General features: G+C 41.3%; 2 protein-coding genes across 2 annotated transcripts; one reads left to right on the top strand and one right to left on the bottom strand.

Moving 5' to 3' along the window:
- Nucleotides 1–101: 101 nt before the first annotated feature.
- On the bottom strand, nt 102–3,162 carry LOC117776424 (transcription factor 7-like 1). The gene is made up of 6 exons (XM_034610320.1): nt 2,378–3,162; nt 1,333–1,397; nt 1,139–1,225; nt 785–944; nt 381–488; nt 102–263 (listed from the first exon to the last, which is right to left on the bottom strand). The coding sequence occupies exons 1-6, from the start codon at nt 2,858–2,860 to the stop codon at nt 201–203; spliced, it is 966 nt and encodes a 321-aa protein (XP_034466211.1). The 5' UTR covers nt 2,861–3,162; the 3' UTR covers nt 102–200.
- A 2,436-nt stretch (nt 3,163–5,598) lies between these two features.
- Nucleotides 5,599–19,611, top strand: slc6a3 (solute carrier family 6 member 3). The gene is made up of 16 exons (XM_034611957.1): nt 5,599–5,993; nt 6,828–6,964; nt 7,268–7,478; nt 8,556–8,687; nt 10,867–11,083; nt 12,249–12,387; nt 12,632–12,766; nt 13,537–13,640; nt 15,107–15,231; nt 15,774–15,886; nt 16,115–16,243; nt 16,451–16,550; nt 18,169–18,269; nt 18,822–18,989; nt 19,155–19,226; nt 19,374–19,611. Exons 2-16 carry the CDS (start codon nt 6,878–6,880, stop codon nt 19,395–19,397), a joined length of 1,857 nt encoding a protein of 618 aa, XP_034467848.1. The 5' UTR covers nt 5,599–5,993; nt 6,828–6,877; the 3' UTR covers nt 19,398–19,611.
- The last annotated feature ends 5,893 nt before the right edge of the window (nt 19,612–25,504 follow it).

The following is a 25,504-nucleotide window of genomic DNA, read 5'->3' as shown; positions in this document are numbered from 1 at the left end:
TCTACCACATGTCAAAGTCAAGAGAGAAATTTGAAAACACAAGTTGATTTTGTACTTGATGAATAACCTGACATGGATCAGAATGACACTGCAGGAAATCATTTCATTTTTAGTATTTATTAAAAAAGGTCCTTAGTGGACAGACGGTATAAAAGTAGCACATCTGAAGGTCTTCAGATGATTCTCACTCCCTGGAGAGTTCACATGGCAGCAGAATATGCCGTCACAGGACCCTTCCTCCTTATCCGCTTCTTCTTTTGGCCCTGTACACAAAGACAAACATTTCAGACACGTGTGATATCAGCTGCAGTGACCGTGTTGCATCACTGAGTGTAAAATTATTACATGTACTGCATGTGAGCATAGTACACAGTACGTACGTAATTGTCACCGGCTGACCACTCAGGGAAGAGCTGAGAGTGGAGCTGCTTCTCCCTGTCTGCATGTTCATAGTATTTTGCCTGCTCCTCTTTGGGCAGTGACTTCCACTGTGGACACACAACAACACAAACATAAGTACACACAGATCCACATGAACAGGTGTAGGTTCTGCAATGAAACCACCCACAGTTTGTTTGTGACATAAAATGATGGAAATGCTTTAGATTTGCTCACTAGTCATGTGACTGTACATACAAAACTGTTAAGATGTAAAGAATTATAGTAGGAGGAACAATTTAACATTTTGGACGTGTTGTCGTCGACAGTGCTCGATGGCAGAAAGCTTTTAAATCTTTTATCAAACTGTGGTGAAGTTTCAAACATACAGAGCAAAGACACTTACCCTCTGTCCGATGAGTCTGTTGACAGTCGCACAATTCTTGTTATGCAGCTCTGCCACAACTGTTGGCCTCTGTTCCGTGCGGAATATCATGAAAGCGTTTGGGGGCTTCTTGACGTAAGGCTTGTTCTCATGGTCTGGTTTTCTGCAGAACTTTCTCTTTCTGTGGGAAAACAGGGAGAGCATGAAATTCCGTTGTGTAAAACTCTTGAGGACAGAAACAAATCAAAAAAGTTGACAAGGACGGGGTACATAAATAGATAATAAATATAAAACATATAAGGTGATTGTGATTTAATTTTGAGTCTGGCTTAGTTGTTGTCAGCCACAGATGATGAAGCAGTCAGGCGGACTTACTGTAGAGCGTGGGCCTTAACTACAGGGACATCAGGAGCGACAGGTGGAGCTGTATAGGTCGGAAGACCATAAACGATCTGTCCATTTCTGTATAGACACAATCAGGCAGACACATTAGATGACAGAAGAAGTGGGTTTGAAGAACAGAGGCTCACAGTTGTGTGTTCGTTTGCATTTATGTGGGAGATACATACATGAATCCAAGAGGAGTTAGGCTCGTCTCCTGGCCCCAAGGGGTGGTCACTGGCACGTTTTTGACCTGGAGACACAAACACAAAGTTTAATTGACTGCTTGAATGAGCTGCCGTGGTCTAAAAACACAGACTGTACATACGTATACCTAACCCAGACTTAATAATCCCTGTCCTGATGCTAATACTCTCATCCCAACAATGACAGCACAAAGATTGATAATCTGTCATAGTCGCTCTGTGGTATATCCCACAACTCAGTCAGGATCACTGCTGTTAGTCCCAATCCCATTTCACCCCTACCCCTGGTAATGGCTGAAAACTTCCCCTACGTATTGGGACAGCACTTCCAGGAGCCGTGACGTCATCAGTAGTCGTCATAACATAACATAACATAACATTGTTGAAATCTTAAATCAACCAATTCTATTGCTTTCAGTTACGAAAGTGACAAACATATAATATCCTAATAACATCTATGCTAATGCAGCTGAATCAATGACGTTTGAACTTGAAAAGCTTGGATGATCGGCATTATTTCAAATTTAAATAAAAAGCGCACAGCTTCAGGTTGCTAGGCAACCCTGTCAGGATGCATTTTGTTGTTGTTTGGGCAGTTCAGCTCAGTAACCTCGATGCTAAACGCGGGTTAAATCAAGTGGATCGTGGGTCTTCCAGGGGGGTGCGACATGACATTAAGTAAAAATACGGGATTATCATTCAAAAAAAAGATCGCTAGCATGCTAGCGTTAGCATGCTAGCGATTTTATTTAAAGGTTGTTATGAAAGGAAAAATGGCCATAATACATTGGAACAATATCAAACTAAGATATTACAATTAGTTTCATAATGTTTAAATCCCTATTAATGAATAAAACACTACTTTTGTGGGTCTCTCTCCCAGCTTGCCAATGAACGCGCTAAGCGGTGAAACAGAATTGGGTTTAGTATCCATGGACTAATCGTTAACAAGTGAATACGAAGCATCTTTTCACATAAGTATTGACGAACTTGTTATGAATGGATCTGTAACCAGTGAAGACCTTACCTTTCTCTGGCGGCAAGGAGCTGCCGGGTGCATGTAGCTCGGCTGCCGGGCAGTTGGTGGATGGTACATGGGAGGAGCCGGTCCAGGTGCACTCAGGGCTGGCTGCCGCAGGCCGAACGGCGCTGCTCCGTGAAGCATGTCGCCCCCTGTCGGAGGCTGCTGGGGGTCAAACCCTTCCTTAGCCGGGGCATAAAAAGGAGGAAGAAGAGGAAAGTCGGTCGATGCAGCGTGAAATCCAGGTGCACGCAGGGCTGGCTGCCGCTGGCCGAACGGCGCTGCTCCGTGGGGCATGTCGCCCTCTGTCGGGGGCTGCTGGGGGTCAAACCCCTCCTCAGCAGGGCTCTCATTGGGAGGAGGAGGAGGAGGAGAGTGGACGAAGTCTGCCTCCAAAAGTCCCAATATCAGGTCAAAGTCCAAAGTGCTGTAGGTCATGGGCTCCATCTCCTCTCTAACCGGGTAAGTCAGTGGGTTCAGCTCCTTCATCCTTGCTTGTATAATAGTCAAAATACTAGCGAAATGAAGTTAAAATGCCGAATTCCTCTCTGCGCGTCTCTCTCTGAGGTGAACTGCCAAGGCAATGAGCGAAAATCGCATTTGTGGGCTAAAATGCGTTTTTCAAATGATAACAGGATCAAAGGAGTGTGAGGTCACAGCCTGACTTCTCACTTTGGAAGTAACCTATGCAACTCTATATTACATGCATTCGAATATCATCACGTGATTCATAAGATGCATCTGTATTTATACAGACAGAGAATACATATCAGCATGTTTGAGGGATGCAAACTCATAACCGTGTGGTTGACTTGGATGAAAAACACCAATGCAGGGACTTTTAGCAGCAATCAAATAATTTGAACATAAACAATATAGGGTCCTGCAGTGTCAGTGCTCGGGCCCTAATTAAAGGGCCAGTACGTCATTTATATAGCTATAGCTACTCATTCAGTTTGTAAAGTTTAAAGATTCAAAATATTCCCTAGTGTGTAACATGTGTAAAGAACTTACCGTAAACTTTTTATTCAAGTGTTTGCTTTTAACCAAGAACTGTTGTGTCTCTTGCAGGTTTTATTATACATGACATTTCCCTGTGTTGATGACAGACTTCATGGAGAGTCCCCGCTGTGTTGCTCAGCAGGTAAGATGGCGTTTTCTGTTTTGGGGGCAAATTCCCAATTGTCTGGACTCAGTGGTCATGGTCATTACTTAATATGCAAAGAATTTGTCCTCATTCCTCTTTTGTGTCATTTTTCTGTCCCTCCCCACAGGAGTAAAAGAACACTGCGCTCATGACGAAGTAAGACAAGTGTAAGTTAAGTGTGTGGTTCCCCATTTATTCTCATATTCCACATTTTTTATTTGTTGTTGTTATTTTTGGCCCTCATTTCTTGCATCTCTCCCTTCAACCCCTTTCCCCTTTCTGCACCCATCTCCTCTCCCTCCTCCTCCTCCTCTTCCTCTCTCTGGGTCTCAGCTGTTGCGTTTATGACAACAAGACACTCGATAATGTTCACCTCATTGTTGTCCGAGCTCTGTCGGGAACCTCGTACATCCAGCACGGCTTACATTGACCCAACGATTTCTGTTGGGAGGCCTGAGGCTTGATGGATGATTGCACTTCATAGGTGTGTGCACTGCGACAGCGGCAGTGTTAGTGTAGGGGATTAGTGGCCCGATTGATCACAATGATTGGCTTGCAAACCATAAGCCGTCGTTCTGGACGCGACAGTCATAAATCTGTCCGTGGGGAGCCGGCTGATTGGGTTATTTGATGCCCCGGCCCTGTTTTGGTTGAGCTTGAAATGGGAGAGGTCTGGGTGTCAGGGCTGATTGTGTTTAGGCCTGTTGGACATTTACAGGTAATGATATGTCTGCCAATTGACAGGGTGGGTAGGTGGGTCATGGGGGTCTATTGAGGAGGAGGAGGAAGAAGAGAGGAACAGAGAAAGGAAAACTGTTTGAGGGACTTTTAAAAAAATAATAATACCAGATGAAAATAGATTTTATATCCACGGAAAGGTTGCTTAAAACTATTTTTCAAAACTTTTGTCTGTGGGTTTTGAGGTCTTACAAAAATGATTTCCTTGAGTTTAAACTGTTTTATTAGGTATTTTTAGTGAGAGATTTCATTAAATATGATTTTTTTCCCCCCCTGTGCTTTTCCTAATGGTTTCAGGTGGTTTAGTTGGAAAACCGTAAACCAATCAGGATTCAGCATAATTTGAACCAGAATTTGATTGTTGGGTTAATTGTGTTGTCAGAGCACATGCGACTGGGCAAATCACACACAATCCTGATGATACTCGTTTCTTTACTCTTAAACAATAATACGTAATGTATTTTTTTATTGTATATAATTTACCAAGGTTGCTGCTTATTTATTAATCCATTTTTAATTTTTAGCATAAAATCTTTAAGATGTCAAACCAAGTATCCAAGATCTTACAATGACTGTTCTTTTCTTGCACCATTTGCAGCCGAAGACATTATGTAATGTTCCTTTGTTTTTCAGACAAATCTTTATTGATCAACGTTGAAAACCCTCATTGATTTTTGGATTATAATTTTAAGAGGATGAGAAAAATGATTTGTGAAAAATAACACCAGGTAACAAATGAGAATAATGTCTAAGAGACAAAGAGACGAAAAAATTGTATGTAAATGTATTTCTCCGTAGTGACGTTTTTTTTAACTCTTTTATTTCCAAACATTTTAAATCTCGAGACACTCAATCTACAGATATTAAATAAAAGCATCATCTGGTGCATTTGCACATTATACGTTGTCAGCAGCTTCCCCTGCACTTAATTTTATGAATATCCACAACCCAGTGATGATGATGGAGCTATAACATGTCAACTAACTTTAAGCAACCACAGTCATATCCTCAGACCAAGAAAGAACCACTGTAAGCTTAACATGTTATTCAGTTCATCTTATAATAAAACATCTGGATCAGGTGGATGATGGAGAAGATGAAGGTGACCCTATAGGAAGAAAACAACTATTACAGGGGCATAAAGACCTCAGTGGAAATCAATGTATGTTTGATTTATTTTTTAAATTTCATTCATTTATTTTGTGTTTATTTTAACCAGACAGAAAGACGAGTCATCCGGTAAAAATGCAACGATATAGGAGAGAGAGGAGCAGGAGCACAAGAAGCTCGGGTAAGGAGGGGGAAAGGGAGGGAGGAGAGTGATGGTGATGTGGGGGGGGGGGGGGGGGGGGGGGTTGTTGATTGTTTCTCATATTTGAAGAGTGGTCCCGCAGACAGATCTCCACACCAGACCACAGGGTACTCTGGGCTCTGTGTGTCTGTCACTGGAGCCAAAGAGGGTGGGAGGGCTTTTCTACAACTCATTGTAGATTTACCAGTCCCTCTCTATCTTTTTTTTCTGTCTTCTTCTCCTCATACTGTGAGTCTGTCTCTCACTGCATTTTTCTTGTCTTTTGTTTTTCTTTAACCGACGTCTTTGCCTTAAATCTGAGTCTAACTTCTCCAAGGACGCTCTGCGTCAATATGGTCAGCATCAGTTTGCAGCACACGGACGAACGCCAGCACAACTGGAATTAAATTAGTTCAAACTTGAGGAGTGTCTGTCATTTTTGAAAGGTGAGTGTTACATTTCTGGAAATAAATATATATATTTATTTATTTATTTTTATTGTATATGTGACTAATAATACTATGTCCAATAATACAGAATAAGGATGCAGCCTGCAATGTTATTTGTTGAAATTCCAAAAATGTACAGAATTTATCATTGAATTTTAAAACATTTAGTTAAAAAAGGTTTAAATCAAAATGTGATTGCTTGAGGAATTGAGTTGTTTTTAACGCTGAAAATGTTCACATGTTCCCTAAATCATTGATTCAGTTTTCAACATCAAAATTCACTGCGTGAAGATATGAAAAACCATGACAACTATTGCAAATAATGCACATTATCTATTGCAGAAATTATAATGTGCTAAATATGATCACTTTCTTCTATTGGATGCATGAACCTGGATCTTTTAAATATCATTTTTAAGAATAAAAAAAATCTAAACTGAAAGCGTGTTGTGGTTAGACGGCGGTTTGCAGACACTGGGACAAATCTGTGAGCAAAATGGCGATCAACAAGTGTGAAATGAAATGAGCACGCTGTGGTGGCCTTGTAGAGACACTCCCCCATCTCCCAGTTACCCAGATCCCATTACCCTGTTTTCTTTTTTTTCCTCTTACAACTGAAAGCTGGAAATTCATTTCAATGTATGAATTAGATTTTTCATATAAATCCATGATTAAAAGGGTTTTCTTTTTTTCCCAAACTTTATTGTTGAATTCTTGCTGCACTGTTGAGTTTTCCCATTTTTTTTATATTTACATCAACAGCCTCATTTGCCGTAAAGGGAATGATAAAGTTTCCCTTCCTGTGTTTTCTCTTTCATTCCTCACATTTAGCTGCTTCCTCTTCCACCGGCATTGCTCTGCTGAAGGCTGTGCACCCTTCCATGCTGACGGAGAGAGTCGCTGTCGGCCTCATGTCCTCGGTTGTAGCCCCCGAAAAAGCCCCCTCCAACACCATGGGCCCCAAAGAGGTCAGTGCAGATACGACACATTTATGTGGATTAATGGCATGCAAATCAGCCTGATTGTGAAAACCTCATTGAATCACTGCAGGATGCAAGTCTCCTAATTTCGTGCATTTCTCAGTTTGAGCTTGATTTAAAATGTGTTGGGTGGGAAATGAATCATAAAGGTATTTAAATTCCAATTTTCTGACATTCAGTTCTGTCATTTCAAGGTTGTACCGAAATGATGCACGATAAACATTAGTACAAGATTAGAATGACAGAAAATACAGATCTCTGATTCATTCTACGTTGTGTCCGACCCTGCAGGTGGAGCTGATCCTTGTAAAGGAGCAGAACGGGGTTCAGGTCACCTCGACCACCTTAGTGGCGCCCACTCCGTCTCAGACCAACCCCAGCGGGGAGGAGGAGAGGGAGACATGGGGGAAGAAAATCGACTTTCTCCTGTCGGTCATTGGATTTGCTGTGGACCTCGCCAACGTCTGGAGATTCCCCTACCTCTGCTACAAGAACGGAGGAGGTGAGATGGAGGAAAGGAGATGAGGGAAGGAAGCTAGCAGAAGGGTCTAAAGAGTCGATTAGTCTGTGACGATGAGAGAGTCCAGGAGAAAGGAAGCAGACGAGGGGGGGGGGGGGGGGTGGTGGAGTTATGTGCAGGGTTATTTTGAAAAGAAAAAAGAAAGAGGAAATAAGATGGAGTAATCGAGGATGACACCCATTTGCACTTGCAATACACATATGCACGTGCATTGGCAGGTGTCTACGTTTGCATGAGAGCTTCAGGCCCTTGTGTTTGTTATTCGCCATTGGTGATATGTCCAAACCCTTTAGTGGGATCAAAATAGAGGAGAAACCACCACAGCTGCTCCGAATAGATTAGCTCTAACAGTCAGGGCCGCTAATTATGGCTGTTTAACATAGAGCTCTCATTGTGTTTAAGAGCTGGAAATGATACTGTGGACGTGACTGAGGGTGACACCCTTCCCTGGGGACACTGTGCGACCCCAAATCCAGCATGATGTCTGTATACGGACGATATTCCTGGGTTTCATTTGAGACAGTCGTCTCAATCTATATTCACATTTTGCATAATTAGGACCAAAAGCTAAATCAAAGGTCTGGCTGGAAATTTCAAATCATATTAAATCTCGATCGAATTTTCATTACTTGGTGTGATTTAGCTATTTGGTTGCAAAACCAAAATATTTTTCAAACTGATTATCTTCTTCTTTTAATTAAAGTATGTTTGCATCAGGGGTGGATCGAGGGGCGGAGCCAGAGGGGCACCGGCCCCATCTGATTGGCCCCTGAAGTGCCCCTGTCGTGTCAGTGGTCTTTTTTTTTTTTATGATGAACTAGCTTTTTTGAACAAGGAACAATTTTCAAAATATACTCAGTGATGTGTGTCTTTGCCCGACGTTAGAGTTAGAGCTAACCTAAATGTTAACCTCTCTGAATCAGGAATTGTGCATGAATGTTGGACATATAATTGGCCCCTCTGTGTAAATTGTGGCCCCTCTATGGCCCCTGGTAAAGAAAAATCTGCCACTGGTTTGTGTAGCATTTGAATTGTGTGTGTGTGTGTGTGTGTTTGCAGGTGCGTTCCTGGTGCCATACATGTTCTTCATGGTGATAGCAGGCATGCCCCTCTTCTACATGGAGCTGGCTCTGGGACAGTACAATAGAGAGGGGGCAGCAGGGGTGTGGAAGATCTGTCCTATATTTAAAGGTAGGAAGTGACATGTCACATGAGACATAATCATACATACAAACAGTGCCCACACACTAAAGAATGAACACCTGCAACATGTTCTTACAGGAGTCCCTGTTAATCTGTCCACCGCAGCATGACTTGCATTCTCTCCATCCGTCCATCCGCCTGCCTGCTCCTCTGTCCGTATGATAATATACTTCCTTTAATATCCACGTGTCGGTTGTGTCTGCTTGTCTGCCCACATGCCTGCCCGTCCACATGCCATTCTCTTTTGTCTGCTCGTCTCCGTGTTGAGCGGCGACAGGCATTGTTTATCCTCCACGGAACATCAGGTTCTGTTGGCACTCAGATGGAAAGCAAATGGAAATTGGGCTTTTAGACTCGAGTCCTGATCGTCCAAATCCGTCTGTCAAAGACACTCTCTCCGGGTACTTGTCAACACATCGATAAGCAAAGCGCAGTTTAGGAGAATGTCATCCAGGCGCACGCAGGGGAAACGCACATCAAGACCAATCCGCTCTCCTGAGCAAAGTCACCGGGTGAAAATATAATGCAAAAACTTTTCTTGGTGTGACAAGATGTGAGTTGTGTGCATTCACTTAAATCCACATTTAACACATTTCCATGAATTTAAAAATGCATCATAAATGCATCATAAATCCCTGTTATTAGCAGCAAACCATCTGTTGCTTCACAGTATGAAGCCGTACCAATGCCTTTTTGTTGATTATGTCCTTTCTGGTCTAAAGGTGGCCCACAGTGTGTACTGTACGTGTGTGTCTGTGTGTGTGTCTCTGATCCTCCTGTGTGTGAACATGTGCCGTCTCTCAGGGACCACACTGAGTACGTTGACGTTCTAATCACACGCTTCACACTCTCCCTGTCTCTCAGCGGGGGGATAACAGTAATTATTCAAACACACACATACACGTGCCCATATCGACAGTAATTATTCTGATCAACAAGCTGGTTTCCTCTCAGGATCAATGCATCGGAAGAAAAGGGCTGAGGAGGGTTGACGGAGAGAGACGGAGAGACAGCCTGGCCACATGTGGCGCTAATAAGAGGCATCGCTGCCTGGACAAATATCACATCCAAATTACAAAGGAACCAATAAGGCACAGTCGCGGTCAAGCCTCTTAGCAAAGGTTAACAATTAAATTCAGCCTTAAAAGATTGGACATAGTTTCAGGTTTATAGAAAGGGTAGATGTGCTGATAATTAAAGCATGAAAAGGCAAACTTGTGTGTCATAGACTACTGTACTGTGTGTGCTTTGTGCAGGGATCTGTCAGCATGTAGTCACTGTTCAGCCCAGCCGTGCCTAAGTTTGAACTGTATGAGGAATATATAACTGTTTCTACAGATTCCTAATGGTTCTAGAAGACCACATGACCAATACAGAAAAAATATCTAAGATTAGCACTAATACTATCAAGGGATTAGATATCATTTGGTTCACTTTATCTTGCATGATATGCTAAAAGGTGTCTGTTGCAGGAAAGTGTGGAAAGGGGACTCTGTAGTCAATGTTTGGACAATCAATGACTTCCTGGTCATTTAAAATTCAATGCATTGTAAAAATGTAGTGGGGTAGAAAAATACCAGAAAATAAATCGACTTAATTAAAGTACAGATACATGAAAAGTGTACATACGTATAGTCAGTAACTAAGTACATGTACCTCTGCAAAGGTATTCCTTCTACCCTTCTCTGCTGTAACATGTTATTACAGCAGATGAATAAATGCAGTGGAAGGAATTCTGTGATGAAGTATAAAGTGGCAAAGCAATTGACATATTTAGGATTATTCCCTCAAACATTTTACAGAAGTACAGTACTTGAGTAAATGCACTGTACTTAACAACAGTAGAATTTTTGCAGCCATGGAAATCAGCCATGAAAAGACGAATCAAATCAAACAGTATTTATATTACCCATATTCACAAATCACAGTTTGCCTCAAAGGGTTTAATGATCTGTACAAGGTGTGGCGTCCTCTGTCCTTAACCTTCTCCTATAGGGTGAGGAAAACCTCAGAAAGGATAAAGGCAGAAAACTATTAGGTTCAAGATTTGTTGAGATTCCTTTGAGGTGCCCCTTTCAAATATCAGGAGCTGATTTTTACACAGCAAATGACCTCCATTTCTCCGTCTTTACTGTCAACGCTGATTCATGTGTGTTTGTCCTGACAGGCGTCGGCTTCACAGTGATCCTCATTTCCCTCTACGTTGGCTTCTACTATAACGTCATCATCTCCTGGGCGCTGTTTTACCTCTTCTCCTCGTTCACTGGCGACCTACCCTGGGTCCACTGCAACAACACCTGGAACAGTCCGAACTGCTCGGACTGGGCCGACAACAGTTCAGTCATCGACATTTACAAGGCCACTCCTGCTCAGGAGTACTTCGAGTGAGTTGGTCCAAAACTTCAGAAGCTTGAATCTGTAACTTTCCATCAGATTCTCAGTATTTGTCGAGGTTTTTTTTACTCTACATGCAAATATTGGAAACTGCAATTAGAAACACCTTTTACTTTGACTTTGGCTGAACTTAGTCTTAACTGTACTGTAAAGTCCACAGGAAAAAGTACAATCTCTAAATCTACACAATAGCTGAGGTTACTGTAATTACTGTCTTCAAATATCGTATTAAATAAACAATAAAATATTCATAAATGATGTACTTTGCTCAAAATGGAACTGGCGTTTGGCTGCATTTAGCTTTTTCGCCGCTTCCTCCCCTGTGACCAGGTGTCTCTTTTTCCAACAAGTGAGGGGCTGGTCTGTTGTGACAGTTGAGGCATTTCATCCCTGCTCGTTGAAATGGCAGTGTGCTATTTGCACAGAGCCACCTGCAGACGACTCTATCATCGGCTGATCTTATTCAGATCACCTCTGAAATTATCTGAGTCAAGGCGTCAAAAATGTGCACTGACTTTACAGTCTTTCAGGTGACAAATTGGATACATTTATAGATGTGCACTTTCAAATCGGTTGCCTTTTATTGCTCGTGCAATTTTCCTTGTCACCGAAGAACTCTAGAGATATTGATTTTGATTCCAGTTTTATGCTTGATCCGAATGCCGTAAATATATCATCTGTTGGGTTCACTATATAGACATTGCCTTTTGCTGGAACCTATATATGAGTTCTTTATTTATCTAGAATTCCTTAATTCAATGCAAGTTATAATGCCTCTGAGTCGGGACACAAAGTGCACCTGGGTTCGACAGCATTTTAGTCCCAGTGTTGAGGTCGTCTACCTGTGATCAGCTTTACCTTAAGTTTATGTACATCTCAAGCTGTGGCCAGAAAACATGAATCTTGTTCCAAGACGATTCCTTTGCAATTAGATTAGTGACTGTAGCTCTGACACTTTCCTACTGGAGGCGCTTATCTCAACAACAGGTAACTTCAGGTTGTGAGGCCAGGTGTTGGCATTGGGTTACAGTGTATAGTTCTTCTGAGTCTTATTTATTCTTTATTTATGCTAAACATAAGACCTCCAGACTGTGTGTCCAAATGTCGGACTCTGTAGTAGTTATTCTTGTTAACCAGAATATTCCTTTTCCTTAGTCGAGGCGTGCTCCACATCCAGGACAGTAGAGGCATCGATGACCTGGGTCGTCCACGATGGCAGTTGACTTCCTGTCTTGCTGTGGTGATTGTTCTGCTCTATTTCAGCCTCTGGAAGGGAGTCAAGACATCTGGCAAGGTAGGATGTGACACTGTAGCCCAGAGAAGAACTATAAAATCATCAAGTGACTGTAAGCTATGGACTTACTTTGAGGAAATGCTGTCACTGACACCACTGTATGTGTGTATACAGCATAAACGCTTTGTTTCACCCTAACTTGCTTCTGAATTTGTGTGTGTGCACGGCCTTATTTCCTCTTGTGCTGGAGTCATATGTATGTGTGTGTGTGTGTGTGTGTGTGTAACGTGTACAACCCTCTCAGGTTGTGTGGATCACAGCCACCATGCCCTACGTGGTCCTGACTGTGCTGCTGCTCCGCGGAGTCACCCTGCCTGGAGCCATCGATGGCATTAAGGCCTACCTCTCCGTGGACTTCCTGAAGCTCTGCGACGCCAAGGTGAGAGGGGGGGGGGGGGGGGGGGGGGGGGGGGGGGGGGGGGGGGGGGCGGGGGAACAGGTGAGGTGAGAGTGGTGGTGGGGCAGAGGAAGAAGAAGAAGAAGTGCTATGAGGGGAGGCAGAAACAGCGGCTAAAATATTTTTATATTTCGTTTTTTTCATTTGTTTTTATCACTTGTATCGTGATCTGTGCCCACGCACTAGTAACAACAGCTATTTTATTAAGAAATTGGTAGTAGTGACAAATCAGAATTTACAATAGTGGAAATCAGTTCAAACAACTGTGGGTTTAATTCATAACATCTGAGAGATGATACTAAAATGAATAAAAACACTGGTTTACAATGACAAGTACCATTTAAAGAGGGATTCCCTCAAGAGGACAAACAAATGTGAGGAAACTGTTGCCATAACTGGTTTCTAATATTTTCCTTATATCTGTGACACCCACTATAACATAACAATATCTTATTTACCTTAATAGCAGGCACTAAGGAGCTCAATAAGTAAGCATGCAGGACTCAGTTATGGACAAAGAGAGACAAAGCAAGAAGGAGATAGATGGAGAGATGCACCGCAGCAATTGGAGAATTAGATTAGATAGATGCATGGAGCAGTAATTTGCAAAATTACCCCCCGTATTCACAAGCGTCTTTCATCTACTGCCGTTGAATGAGTTTCCTGCAATTATCCCTAATAATGGCTTTTTTCCTCTCCTGTGCCTTTTGTTTGCCGCTTCACACAAGTGTGCTTGTTCTGTCGCTCCCCAGGTCTGGATTGAGGCAGCGACACAGATCTGTTTCTCGCTGGGAGTGGGGTTTGGTGTGCTAATTGCCTTTTCCAGCTACAACAAATTTAGCAACAACTGTTACAGGTAAAGACACATGGGGGGTGGGGGGCAGGCAGGGGCAGGGTGGAGGACGGGCACTGGCCTCTACACACACACACACACACACACACACACACACACACACACACACACACACACACACACACACACACACACGGCATAAGCAGGTGAATTACAATAACCTTTGAAGCTCCTTGAAACACGCTATGTCTTTGACAGCATGCTGTGCAACAGACAGCCGTAACACTGTTCAAAACTGTCGCACTCTTTGAAAATCATCAGCATCCCACAGGAGGCTTTTATCTCCTTTTTTGCCTTGTTTATGTTTCTGATAACTGACACATGACACCGTCCACCTCGAGGATTCCTCCTTAAGCTCATTTTATCATGGGGCACTTTTTTGTTAATTTGTAAATTTTCTATATTTACTTGAGCTGCTTTCAGACATGCACTGGACTCCAAAGTTCCTGCGTATTTCCTCCAGAGGAGGTGCATGTGTGAACGCAAATGTCAGAGTGAGACGCTCCGCAGTTTCTACTTTATTTCCTGACCTCCTTGTATAATGTCAGTAGAAATCCAGGAGAAGTCGATGTGTGAACACAGCAGGGGATCTTCCTCTGGATTCACCGCAAGCCAGTGGAGGGGTTGATGACGGCTTTTAACGTTAACTTTTTATAGTCTTTATAGAGTTTTTATACAGTTTCCTATATTTATATTTTTATATTTTTGCTTGCACAAACACGCCTCAGCAAATTCCTTGTATGTGTAAATCTACCTGGTAATAAACAGATTCTGGTCAATTTTACAATTGCAAGAGACTATACAGGGGTGTTGCACTATAGGGGGGCAAAGCAGATAATTGTTTGGGGCTTAGAGATGAGAGGGAGCCCCCAAGAACAGCTGAAAACATCTGTCCACAGCAACGGCAGTTGTATAGGAAACCCCTTCAACTCCAAGTTTGACCATGTAGAGGAATGGTCGTAAAGCCCCTAATGAGGCTCCATGCCACTGACTTTCTGCCTAATGCTTTGGTTTGTGAACATCTAAATGTGCGCCTGTGATGTGTCTGCGATGGTGGTGGGTGTTCTGCGCTATGACCTTGCTGTTATTAATTTGGTTGGGTTCAATGAAGGGCCCCCCAGGACCCTTTTATCTAGGGCCCCAAAAGTGAAACACACATGTGGCAAGACTCTATTTCAAAAGGCAAGATGAAATGTGGATTATCCTGTGTAGTATTACACAGGATAAGACACTGACTTACTGACTGACATAATAATCCATAAAATCAATCCAGGTTCTCCAGATTGTTCTGCCACCCAGACTCATTAAACCTATCCAGCGTAAATCCCATGTGGAAGCCAAGAGATCGACCTTGACCCACCCCTGAGATTCTCTTGTGTATATGTTGATATTGACTGTGTGCTGACTAATGACTGACCAATGAATTTTTTTCTTTTTTTCCCCCATTTTATTTGATGTTATTGATCCAGAGACGCCATCATCACCACCTCCATCAACTCTTTAACCAGCTTCTTCTCCGGCTTTGTGGTCTTCTCCTTCCTCGGTTACATGTCTTTTAAACACAACGTGGCCCTGGACAAAGTTGCCAGAGATGGTGTGGTGTTATACGTCTGTGTCTCTATTGTGGTGCTTGTATTTGTGTTGTCGAAAATTTAAAAACATGCTGAGAAAAAGATCTTTTGAACAAATGAAACCACGCCAGCCTGCTTATATTTATTTTTGGGATGTACTGGGCCAAGTCAAGTGATGAGAGCTTCAGCTCATTTTCTCATAGCTTTTTGTCGAATCTAATTTTTTAGCTTCTCGACACATATCAGTTATATGCTGTGGGAAAGAAGAGAGTTGAAGTTAGACAAGCATCTCACAGAGGAATAGTCGATGTCAGAAGAGTAGAAGCAGTATTATGTGCATTTGTTAATTACGCTGAGTGTTAGCAATATTTACCATGGGCTGCTTTTAGTTTCCAGCTCTGTAATCAATGAAGGAAACCCATAGGGAACTTAATAACTGGATTTTAATGCAAACAATAATATTCTTTTTTCTCTGACTTCTCTATAACTGTAGGTTTCAATTTTTAGAAACTTATGTTGGAGGCAGCTTTAAATTTCTTTTCATGTTGAATTTCTTGTTCTTTAGGTGCTGGGTTGGTGTTTGTCATTTACCCAGAAGCCATTGCAACATTACCTGGGTCATCGGTGTGGGCGGTTATCTTCTTCATCATGTTGCTGACGCTGGGCATTGACAGTGCTGTGAGTGTGTGCCCTGCCCACACACACACACACACACACACACACACACACACACACACACACACACACACACACACACACACACACACACACACACACACACACACACATAACAAGTCATTTTTGTCTTGTAGCTACAACTACGCAATAAACAGGCATATTTAATGTGACTAACCACTTATTTCTCACTGACTTTGTGTTTTCCTCTGACTGTGTGTGTTGTTGTAGATGGGTGGGATGGAGTCGGTGATCACTGGGCTGATTGATGAATTCAAATGCCTCCACAAGCACAGAGAGCTGTTCACCCTCTTCATCGTAGTCTCCACCTTCCTCATATCCCTCTTCTGTGTAACAAATGTAAGTATCCAACCAAAGAGTGTGCTTATTGTCTTGTTTGTTCAGTCGTTGTTCATTATTTGTTCACTTCATACATTTTACTATTCCCACCGACTCTGGTTGTAACACCGTCCCAATAATTAAAGGTGGCCGGGTGTGTTTAAATGCTGTGACCTGAATAATGAGTATTTGTTTTACTGTAATCTTCCCTCTGTGTCTCTCTTGCAGGGTGGGATGTATGTGTTTACTCTGCTGGACCACTTTGCAGCCGGAACTTCAATTCTCTTTGGAGTGCTTATTGAAGCCATCGGCATCGCGTGGTTCTATGGTGAGAGAGATGGACATGTGAAAAGAGGAGGGAAACAGATGATTCATGTTTCCATGGCCGGCAAAGCTGATGCTATATTAGGAGCTTGATGAGAAATCAGTTGGTCTATAGATGTTCTGTGCCTCTGTGCCTCAGTGCCACATACTTCTATTAGACAAAAGGATACCTCAGCTACAAGGTCTGATTCCCACTAATGGCTTTGGCCTCTTCAGTCTCCGGCCAGGTTTCTGTGCATGGCCTTGTTCGGGTACACGTTATGCACTGTGGCCGTGATGGTGGCAAGGGGTCAGTGACGTTAAGTGGCACAAGCTCTCACCCCTGCAAGGGGCCACACAAAGAAACTGCAGCCGAGGGAACGGGCGTTTCCCAGTTATCATGGACAGGAGTCAGCTGTCTAATAGCTGGATTTTAGACTGTTGTGGGTGGCAACTGGGGGGGGCGACCCCGAATTCATTTTCTCTGCAGATGTTCAGATTCTGCTGATGCTTTATTTACATCTATTTGTCATCACCTCCACAATGCTTTTAGGTTAAATTATTTTCAAAAGCATTTTTTGTCTATAACTCCATGAAATAAGATAATTTTCTGGAGTCAATGCCTATATACACTATACACATCACAGACTGAATAGACACCCCTGTCTGTCCTATGCAGATTAGTGACCTCTTATGGTGACCAAAGCCATTGACTCATTGCAGTTGTTTTAGCTGTCTGTATGTTTCCTCAGTGGCCGTAGATTACTGTAAGCTTCTCCTATAGTCTCCTAGGTTTTGAAAGCTAATTACTGAAGACTAATGAATGAAGATAATGAATATTTATCTCTGCATGTATTTCCCTGTTTTTCACCTCCAGCAGAGAAACTGATGAAAAAATTTGAAAACCTCACCCCCATTTTGAAACCTCAGCAGGCATAAAGTATAATAAAAACAATCTTAAAGGTCGGGGAAAACATTTGACCTGAACTTCTGTATCGGGTTCCTTGTCTCGTGTCGCCTGAACCTGCCTGTGGTCAGATCCATAAAGGGCTAAAAACTAACCAGGCCCCAGGCAGTGGAGGTCAGCGTACCGGACCGCTGTGGTGGGTCGCGACCTTGGCAAGCCAGATAAATCAAGCCTGAGGCTTCACAGGGCCTTTTCCCCCACTTCCCTTTAACTGCTGACAGGGAACCGTAACCCCTGGCCACTGTGGTCTTTCCCTCGTCCTTCTGCTGTCCACTACATGAGAACGTTTAGCTGCGCTGAGTACCTGGTCGTCAGTCTGGATCTGTTCCCCTGCAGTGAGAGATGCCTTCTGGGCAGGAAGAGGAAATGTAGTGCTAGTTTCATGAGAGAAGGAAAATCGTGATATTGTAAAACAATATATATATATATATATATGTGCAGAAGCGTAATACAGTTGGCTCTGCAGAGTGACTTTAGTTTCTCTAAATGTTAATTTATGATTTGTATTTTAATAATTATCTGTCCTCTGTGGCATACAATGGCCATGTGTAATATAATAATAATAATATATATATATATATATATATATATACAAGTACTTGATATTCTCTACTGGAAACACATCAAGCTTTAGGGATGTTGAACGTACCCCAAACCTGCTGTGAATGTGTTTCAGGAGTGGATCGTTTCAGCGACGACATCGAGGAGATGATTGGCCAGCGACCAGGCCTGTACTGGAGGCTGTGCTGGAAGTTTGTCAGCCCCTGCTTCCTCCTGGTGAGTCGAACATTTTGAAACCTTACAAGGGGGAAATGATATAGAAAGAAAAATTGGGTTAAATCAAGATTTTATTCGCTATGTTTTCCATGCACAGTGACACTGAAATCACAGATTTTCTCACTTTGATACTCTGTCCGACAGTCCAGCTTCTTATTCGGGTCAAGTACACCTGCTTTAGGTTTTTTCCCTCAAAACCTCCTCATCATCCTTAGCACTGCTCAAATGCTTCCACCCCTCTAGTGAGACTTACCACAGGCAGGTTGTGCCTCGTACATTCCTTCCATGATCTTCACCTGTACTTCTCTGACCTGTAGCTCCCAAGATACATAAAGAAAAACACTCCTCATCCACAGTAAACAGTCCTGAATGGGACAAAAAAGAGGGTTTGAATGAACACAGGGCTTGGTATCCGGCCCATGCTCCACCCCACCCTGCACATGTCATTTTAACCACTTGACCACAGGGATATTAACACATCCATCATCCTCCTGTGACATCTGATAGATGGAATTTTCAAGTCTTTTGCATTGATACCATCTTCTCCCATAGTTCATGGTGGTGGTGAGCTTTGCCACGTTCAACCCTCCAAACTACGGCAGCTACGTATTCCCTCAGTGGGCCAACACGGTGGGCTGGTGTCTGGCCATGTCGTCAATGACCATGGTGCCGCTCTACGCCATCTACAAACTCTGCACGCTGCCTGGAAAGTTTTGCAATGTAAGTCTGAGTCTTGCCCAAAAATGAGTTGAAATAAGTCATATAAATGTTAATCTTTCATCTTCAGTTTGCTTTGTTATGATGGAGCCCTCTCAGTAAAGATAAATTGCAGTGTTCTGCTACGGCAGAGGCTCTAAATGTCCTTCTCTCCCTCTGTTGGAACAGAGACTGGCTTATGCCATCACCCCAGAGACAGAGCACCATTTGGTCGACAACGGGGAGGTTCGGCAGTTCACTGTAAGTGTTGACTTTACTGTGATCATGCACATAAATGTCACATCTATGCATGCTTTATATGAATGTGCATATTTATATTCCATATCAATTAAATTCAACCATTCCGATTTGTTTTAATTAATGGGCATATCTCAATTTCTCCCACAGCTGAAACACTGGTTGGTGGTCTGAGTGCTACACACAGAGAGAGAGAGAGAGAGAGAGAGAGAGAGAGAGATAGCGATGGAGAGAGTGAGAGAGACAGAGAATGAGAGTATGGACGTTGGGTGGATGAATGCCTGCACAGCAAAGGCCTGGGAAGCAAAGAATAAGAGAGAAATAGCCATTTAAATCTACCATGATTGCGGCTGCGGGGGTGGGAGCTGTTTGAAAGTGCCGAAAAAAACAAACCCATAGAAAATCGTGTTCTTTTCCATAAATACAAAAAAAATCCTATAGTCAAGAAATCATACTGTGTAACTTTTCTTCACTTTGCACGTAGATAACAATATAATGAACGTACCCGGGGTTAGGAGTTTGAGATGCTACACACAACAATAAGCATTTTTTATATATGTTTATTATAAAAAGATTTTTTCTTCATTCTTTAGCTGTTAATGACATTAGCAGTACACAGCTTTTTTTTATTATTAGTGTAATACAAGAACGTAGCAGTCGGGTGTGTGATAAATGTCACAGGTTTCACTGAATTCATGTAATAATTTATTGACTTTTAAAAGACTGTTATGATGCTATGTCACAGGTTTATTGTCGGCTTTGAAAAGGAGAAAAAAAAAAGCGACTTACTTTTGTTTACATAAAAATATCTTACAGGACAGAACGGCTGCTACATCAACAGACCAAAAGATTTGCATAAGATAAAACCTGAGCTTTCTCACTTTTATTCCTTTTTTTCCATCAGCACAAATAGACTTCGATCAACAAAATAAGTAGTAACGTAAATATCTCAAAAACAATCGGACACAATCCATTGTTGATTTGTTTTGTAATATTTCTTTTAAATTAGTATTATGTAAATTACATAAAATCCTACAATTGATTTATTGTATTTATTGAAACTTAAAAAATTCTAAGGTGGAAATAATGAGACTTAAATAATTTTGAATAGCTGTCCAGTGGTGAGAAAAGAATAAAAACTCCAAATAATTATCACTGAGAGAGGGAAAAAAAGAAAATACATAATCTGCCACGTTGTTATTCGTCACCATTTCTCCTCAGTTTCAGGTGATTTCTTCCTCCAGAAGCTTTAATTTAAACTGTTTACAGAATCTCACTCCGAATCTCAAGACTGTTTAAAACGCTGCTTTTTATTAAACTGCAAATAAATAGTGTGTCATGTACCATATGAAGTAATTTAAGTTATACAGTAAATCTGTGTAAGTAAATGTAATGTAGAGGGGCTTGTATCGTATTGTATTGTATGATATTCTGTAACAAGACCAACAAGATTACATATATTATATAGAATATATGATCTGAGATTATATATATATATCTGAGACCACTTTCCTGTTCACTTCAACAGGAAAGTTGTTTTAGACCTTTGTATATAATATATTATAATATTATTGCTTTGTTTGCTGTGAAGTTGATATTAGCCTTAAGGACCTTGGTGAGGATTACATGGAGAATCCATAGGAGCTCTTTCTGTTGGAACCCTTTTCAAGCGGGTCAGCAGTGACTCGTTCTCACCTCGTGCTACATGTAACACACCGAAGGGTTCATTATGTCCAAAATCGTATGCCTGTGCTGCTGTACTGTGGTGTTCCTGACCGTATGACTTTGTTTTGTACTGTCAAATAAAGTATAATTAATTCAGTTATTACATTTAAAATCACACCCTGTTTTTTTTGTCTTCTTCTGTTGTCTCTGCCGTAGTCATTTGGCCCAAAGAAGGCAAAGTAATTACTTGTTCCTGTATATTTGATCTATGTGTTTGAACTTTAAATGTTCCTTTTTTAGATGATATCATAATTCACGTTGCTGAGTCACTATGCACTACTCATTGATAGTCCTGCTTAATCAACAGAGCTTCTATTGTGAGAATAAGTGACTCGCCTCATTCTACCAGTACACTTGATTGAAAATCAGATGTAAAGCACAGGCTTCAACACTCTCACTGTATAAATGTCAGTGCTCCTCTTTAACACTGAACAACATGAATAATTACGACCCCTCACCAATGTTGTGTTCAATACTCTATTGACGGATCTGCAGATCTATATGCAAGTCTTCAATCTGAGCAGAGATAAGGAGGAAAATAAGCTCAGTCCTAACACAATGAAGAGCAGCTGTAATTGTTGTGGATCTTCTTTGAGATTGGTCAGCATGACCCTGAATCAACAGTGTTCATCACAGTAACCAGAGAGTCAAAACACACTGTCTCAGGGACAATGTGCACACACAGAGGAACCAATATCTGCAGCAGACGCCATCTGAGGATGATTAGCGTCTGAAAAGCTTTGGGACATATTGACATGTTTTCTAATCAGTGTGTTCCCTGGTCATTTTACTTGAATTAGGTATTTTTAAAATGTTTATACAAAATTGACTTAGCCTAGCCTGCATTGTGCACATAGGCGTATTGTTCAGTGGTTACTTATTATAGGCTACATAAAACAGAATATACTCCGTGTACAAAATGTACTCCATTTCATCCCTGACCAAGCACAAAGCATTTGTCCCTGTGAAACCAAAAATGCCTGAAATACTTCCAGTACAGATATGACCCCGGAGGAGGGATTAGTGTTGTTTTCTGTATTCCATAATAACCTGCACGCACCAATCTCTAATGTTGTCACCCTCTTCAGCTTTCAAGAAAGAGATTAGCTGAGAGAGCAACCTTGGCATTAAGCTACATACATAGAGGACACATTTGTAAAACAGAGACCTGATTGAATGTCTTACAATGCAGATTAATCTAAGACCATCGTCCACATGTGGCAGTGAACATGTTGATGTCCCTCGTACCATCATCTGTGATATGTGTGTGTGGTCCAGGTATTACTCACATTGTGGGGACCTAAATGTGTTTTCACAGTCATATTATGGGGACTTGTCTTCCTTATGGGGACAAAAAAAAGTCCCCATAATGTAGATCATTACGTTTTAAGGTGAAGATATGTTTAGGTTATATTTTCAATTAAAGGACTATGACACATGTCTGCTGAGAGGTTTCCTAACATTGTCAAGCTCGCAAAAACTGCAATTTTGTTCCTACAAGGATAAAGTTTAAAATGAGCCATTATCACATCCTATTAACAACAGTAATTATGTATGATTCCGTGTCTTGGCACTGGTGTTGAGACTGAAAGGATGCAAGGAAACAGAATTGACTTGCTTCTATCTATGCAAAACAAGCTCTGTCTTGGAATTGAGGTGAAGAGGATGCACATGATCAGCATCCACTCAGTGGATCTGCCTGAAATATCACTGACTCTCCAGATGTGAAAATGATAGAGCGGATGATTGATATTGTGATCACTGGACACTGAAGACTTAGACAAAAGACAGGGGAGCAGGAGAGTGATGATTAAACACTGACTCTACATTGGATCCTTTCAATTCCTTTTGATCTAATGCAACACACACAGAGACAACTACGGAGCAAGATTCACTCAATTCTGTCCCAGATTTCAACAAACATTGTGTTTAGAATTTAACTTATTTCTCAGATGTGTGTTTGTGTGTGATGTTGATGTGTGGCTACGACTTGTTATTTGGTTGACACTGCCCTCTACTGGAAGAACAAAGGCACAGCATATCACAGCATCATTTGAGCTTACATTACATTACATATAATTTAGCTGATGCTTCAATAAGTGCATTCAACATCAGTCACCATCACCACAGAACACGTGTTCATACAGCTCCACAGATTAGTCCAAACAGAGAACATGTCTGTGTCATAGTGAGAGCTCAAAATCACAGAAGTGACTCACGTCTTCTATTCTGTTCAAAGCCCCGAAAACAATTATATAGCATTTACAAATACATTAACTGCGTAGAAAGTGACACACAACCAACGAGCAATCATGTGAACAAAAGATTTTTAAAATGTATAATCTGAAATCCCCTGAAAACACATTAGGACCCAACGGCGAGCTGCTACTGGTGACCTGTCCATCACAGTGTGTGTACAAACATTCACACTCACATTCAGACCTTTTAATTTAAAGTCCCCACTTAACCTGCATGTCTTTGGAGTGTGGGAGAAAATCCACATGGACACAGGGAGAAGATCATAAAATAAAATCACATCCATACGATTTGAGTTTCATCAGCCGTATCTGCTGGAATACATCTTTAAAGTGGCACCTGCTAAAACAACAACCACATTGATCAATAGGCCTGCCCACGTACTATTACTGACAATACTGCTACTGCTGACATCATTACAATTGTCATTACTCCTCCGTTCATCTCTGTCAGACTTTGTCTTTTTGTATAAATTCTTACTTTATTTACTTTAAAAACTGACATAACATTGATGTAACACCTTTAAATGTGTGTTAGACACTGTCTCTTCTCATGCATGTGTACATATTGTGATTTAGTTGATGTGCTCTGCTACACGTGGCATCGACTACACTTCCCTCTGAGGGATCCTCACTTGTGACTCTCAGAGTTTTCTGCATTTCTTTCTTTGAATGATTGATTGAATCATGACTGCAACGGTAAATTTTGAACATTCAATCAATATGTCCTGTATATTTTAATCCGTGGCTAAAATTGTAATCCACACCACATTCTATAGCACCATCAGGTGACTTCAAGAGGGAACTGCATCCAAAATAGTATGTAGTATACTTGCACTGTGCATGTGCAGTGATGCATCTTTGCAGTACACAGGCAACGCTGTTACAAGATATAATAATGAAGGTACTGTTGATGCTAAACTATGTTTTTATCCAACTTTTTAAAAAATCACAGAAACTAAACTGTATCAAACCATATTCTGTGGTATAAGGATCAGTTGGGGACATTTGAACATTCATTATTTTTTTCCTGTACATGATTACAATCTATGGCTATAATTGTAATCAACACTATATTCTATAGTACCATCAGGTGGCTTTAAGAGCAAATCTCTTCCTTAAGAGTTTGTAGTTGGACTGTGCAGGTGCAGTGGTGCATCTTTGTAGCACAGGCAATACTGATATATGCTATAATCCTCCAGATCATGATTAACCATGTTTTTAAACATTTACTAAGAAATTCATGGATATCAAACTATATCCAACTGTAACCTGTCGTATAAGGAATCTATTGATAAGATTTGAGCATTCATCTTTTTTTTTCTGTATATTATCTGTGGCTGTAATTGTAATTCATACCGTTTACTATAGCACCATCAGGTGTCTTTAAGAGGGAATTGCATCCAAAGGAGCAGGTACTTGGACTGTGCAGGTGCAGTGGTGCATCTTTGCAGTATATAAAACACAGTTATATAATAGTCAAGATAGGTAAATGAAGAACCATGTTTTCATACATAAAACGTACAGACATATAACTGTATCAAATTTTGTACGATTTAAAGATTCAGTATTTTTACTCCTGTGTATAATTATTATCTGTGGCTATAATTGTAATCCACACCATATACACCGCACCACCAGGTGGCTTCAAGAGGGAAGTGCATCCAAATGACAATGTAGTTGGACTGAACAAATGCAGTGATGCATCTTTGCAGTATAGGCAACATTGTTACATGATATGATAATGAAGGTTTTGTTGACAAGCATCTTTATATATACAAAACTGTGGGCTGGGCTGTGGTATAAGGAATATGTATTTCTATATATATATATATATATATATATATATATAATATTTCATGGCAAGTGGAAAACATACTGTATATGCATTTACTCTCAATACTTTGGATTAAACATAGCAATACATTCTGCTTGTATACTTCTGTTTATGCCCACCACGTTTTAAATCCTAATATATTGCAGGTGCTTTTAATTGGGTCAGCAGGAAACGTACCACCTGGCAATCGAATGTACAAAAAGTACAGTACAAGTGTCCCTGTGGTGGAGCGGCACCTCCACAACACAAACATGTTATTTGTCCCACTTTCTGCGTGTCCCAGGCAGCCTGTGGTTTGCAATTGGTCTCTTGATGCCCAATTAACTTTCCACAGTGGCTGCTGCAGAGTTTCCTACAGTTCAAAGAGCTGCGGCTTGATTTACTTTAAACTTGTCTCCACTCACGGAGCTCGTCGCGCATGTTTGCGGTTGTGTCTCCTGCACGCTCGCAATGTGCTTTGAATT

Source organism: Hippoglossus hippoglossus, chromosome 16 (assembly GCF_009819705.1).
Source record: "Hippoglossus hippoglossus isolate fHipHip1 chromosome 16, fHipHip1.pri, whole genome shotgun sequence".
Lineage (NCBI taxonomy): Eukaryota > Metazoa > Chordata > Actinopteri > Pleuronectiformes > Pleuronectidae > Hippoglossus > Hippoglossus hippoglossus.
This window is presented reverse-complemented; position numbering and strand designations above follow the sequence as displayed.

Bases quoted from the DNA above. Each gene is read 5' to 3' on its own strand.
- LOC117776424 (XM_034610320.1), bottom strand. From the start codon at position 2,860: ATGAAGGAGCTGAACCCACTGACTTACCCGGTTAGAGAGGAGATGGAG. The intron at 945-1,138 runs GTAAGTCCGCCT...GTTTTCCCACAG, and splicing joins GTTAAGGCCCACGCTCTACA to AAAGAGAAAGTTCTGCAGAA. The intron at 489-784 runs GTAAGTGTCTTT...GTGTGTCCACAG, and splicing joins ACAGACTCATCGGACAGAGG to TGGAAGTCACTGCCCAAAGA.
- slc6a3 (XM_034611957.1), top strand. From the start codon at position 6,878: ATGCTGACGGAGAGAGTCGCTGTCGGCCTCATGTCCTCGGTTGTAGCC. The intron at 13,641-15,106 runs GTAAAGACACAT...TTATTGATCCAG, and splicing joins TTTAGCAACAACTGTTACAG to AGACGCCATCATCACCACCT. The intron at 16,244-16,450 runs GTAAGTATCCAA...TCTCTCTTGCAG, and splicing joins CCCTCTTCTGTGTAACAAAT to GGTGGGATGTATGTGTTTAC.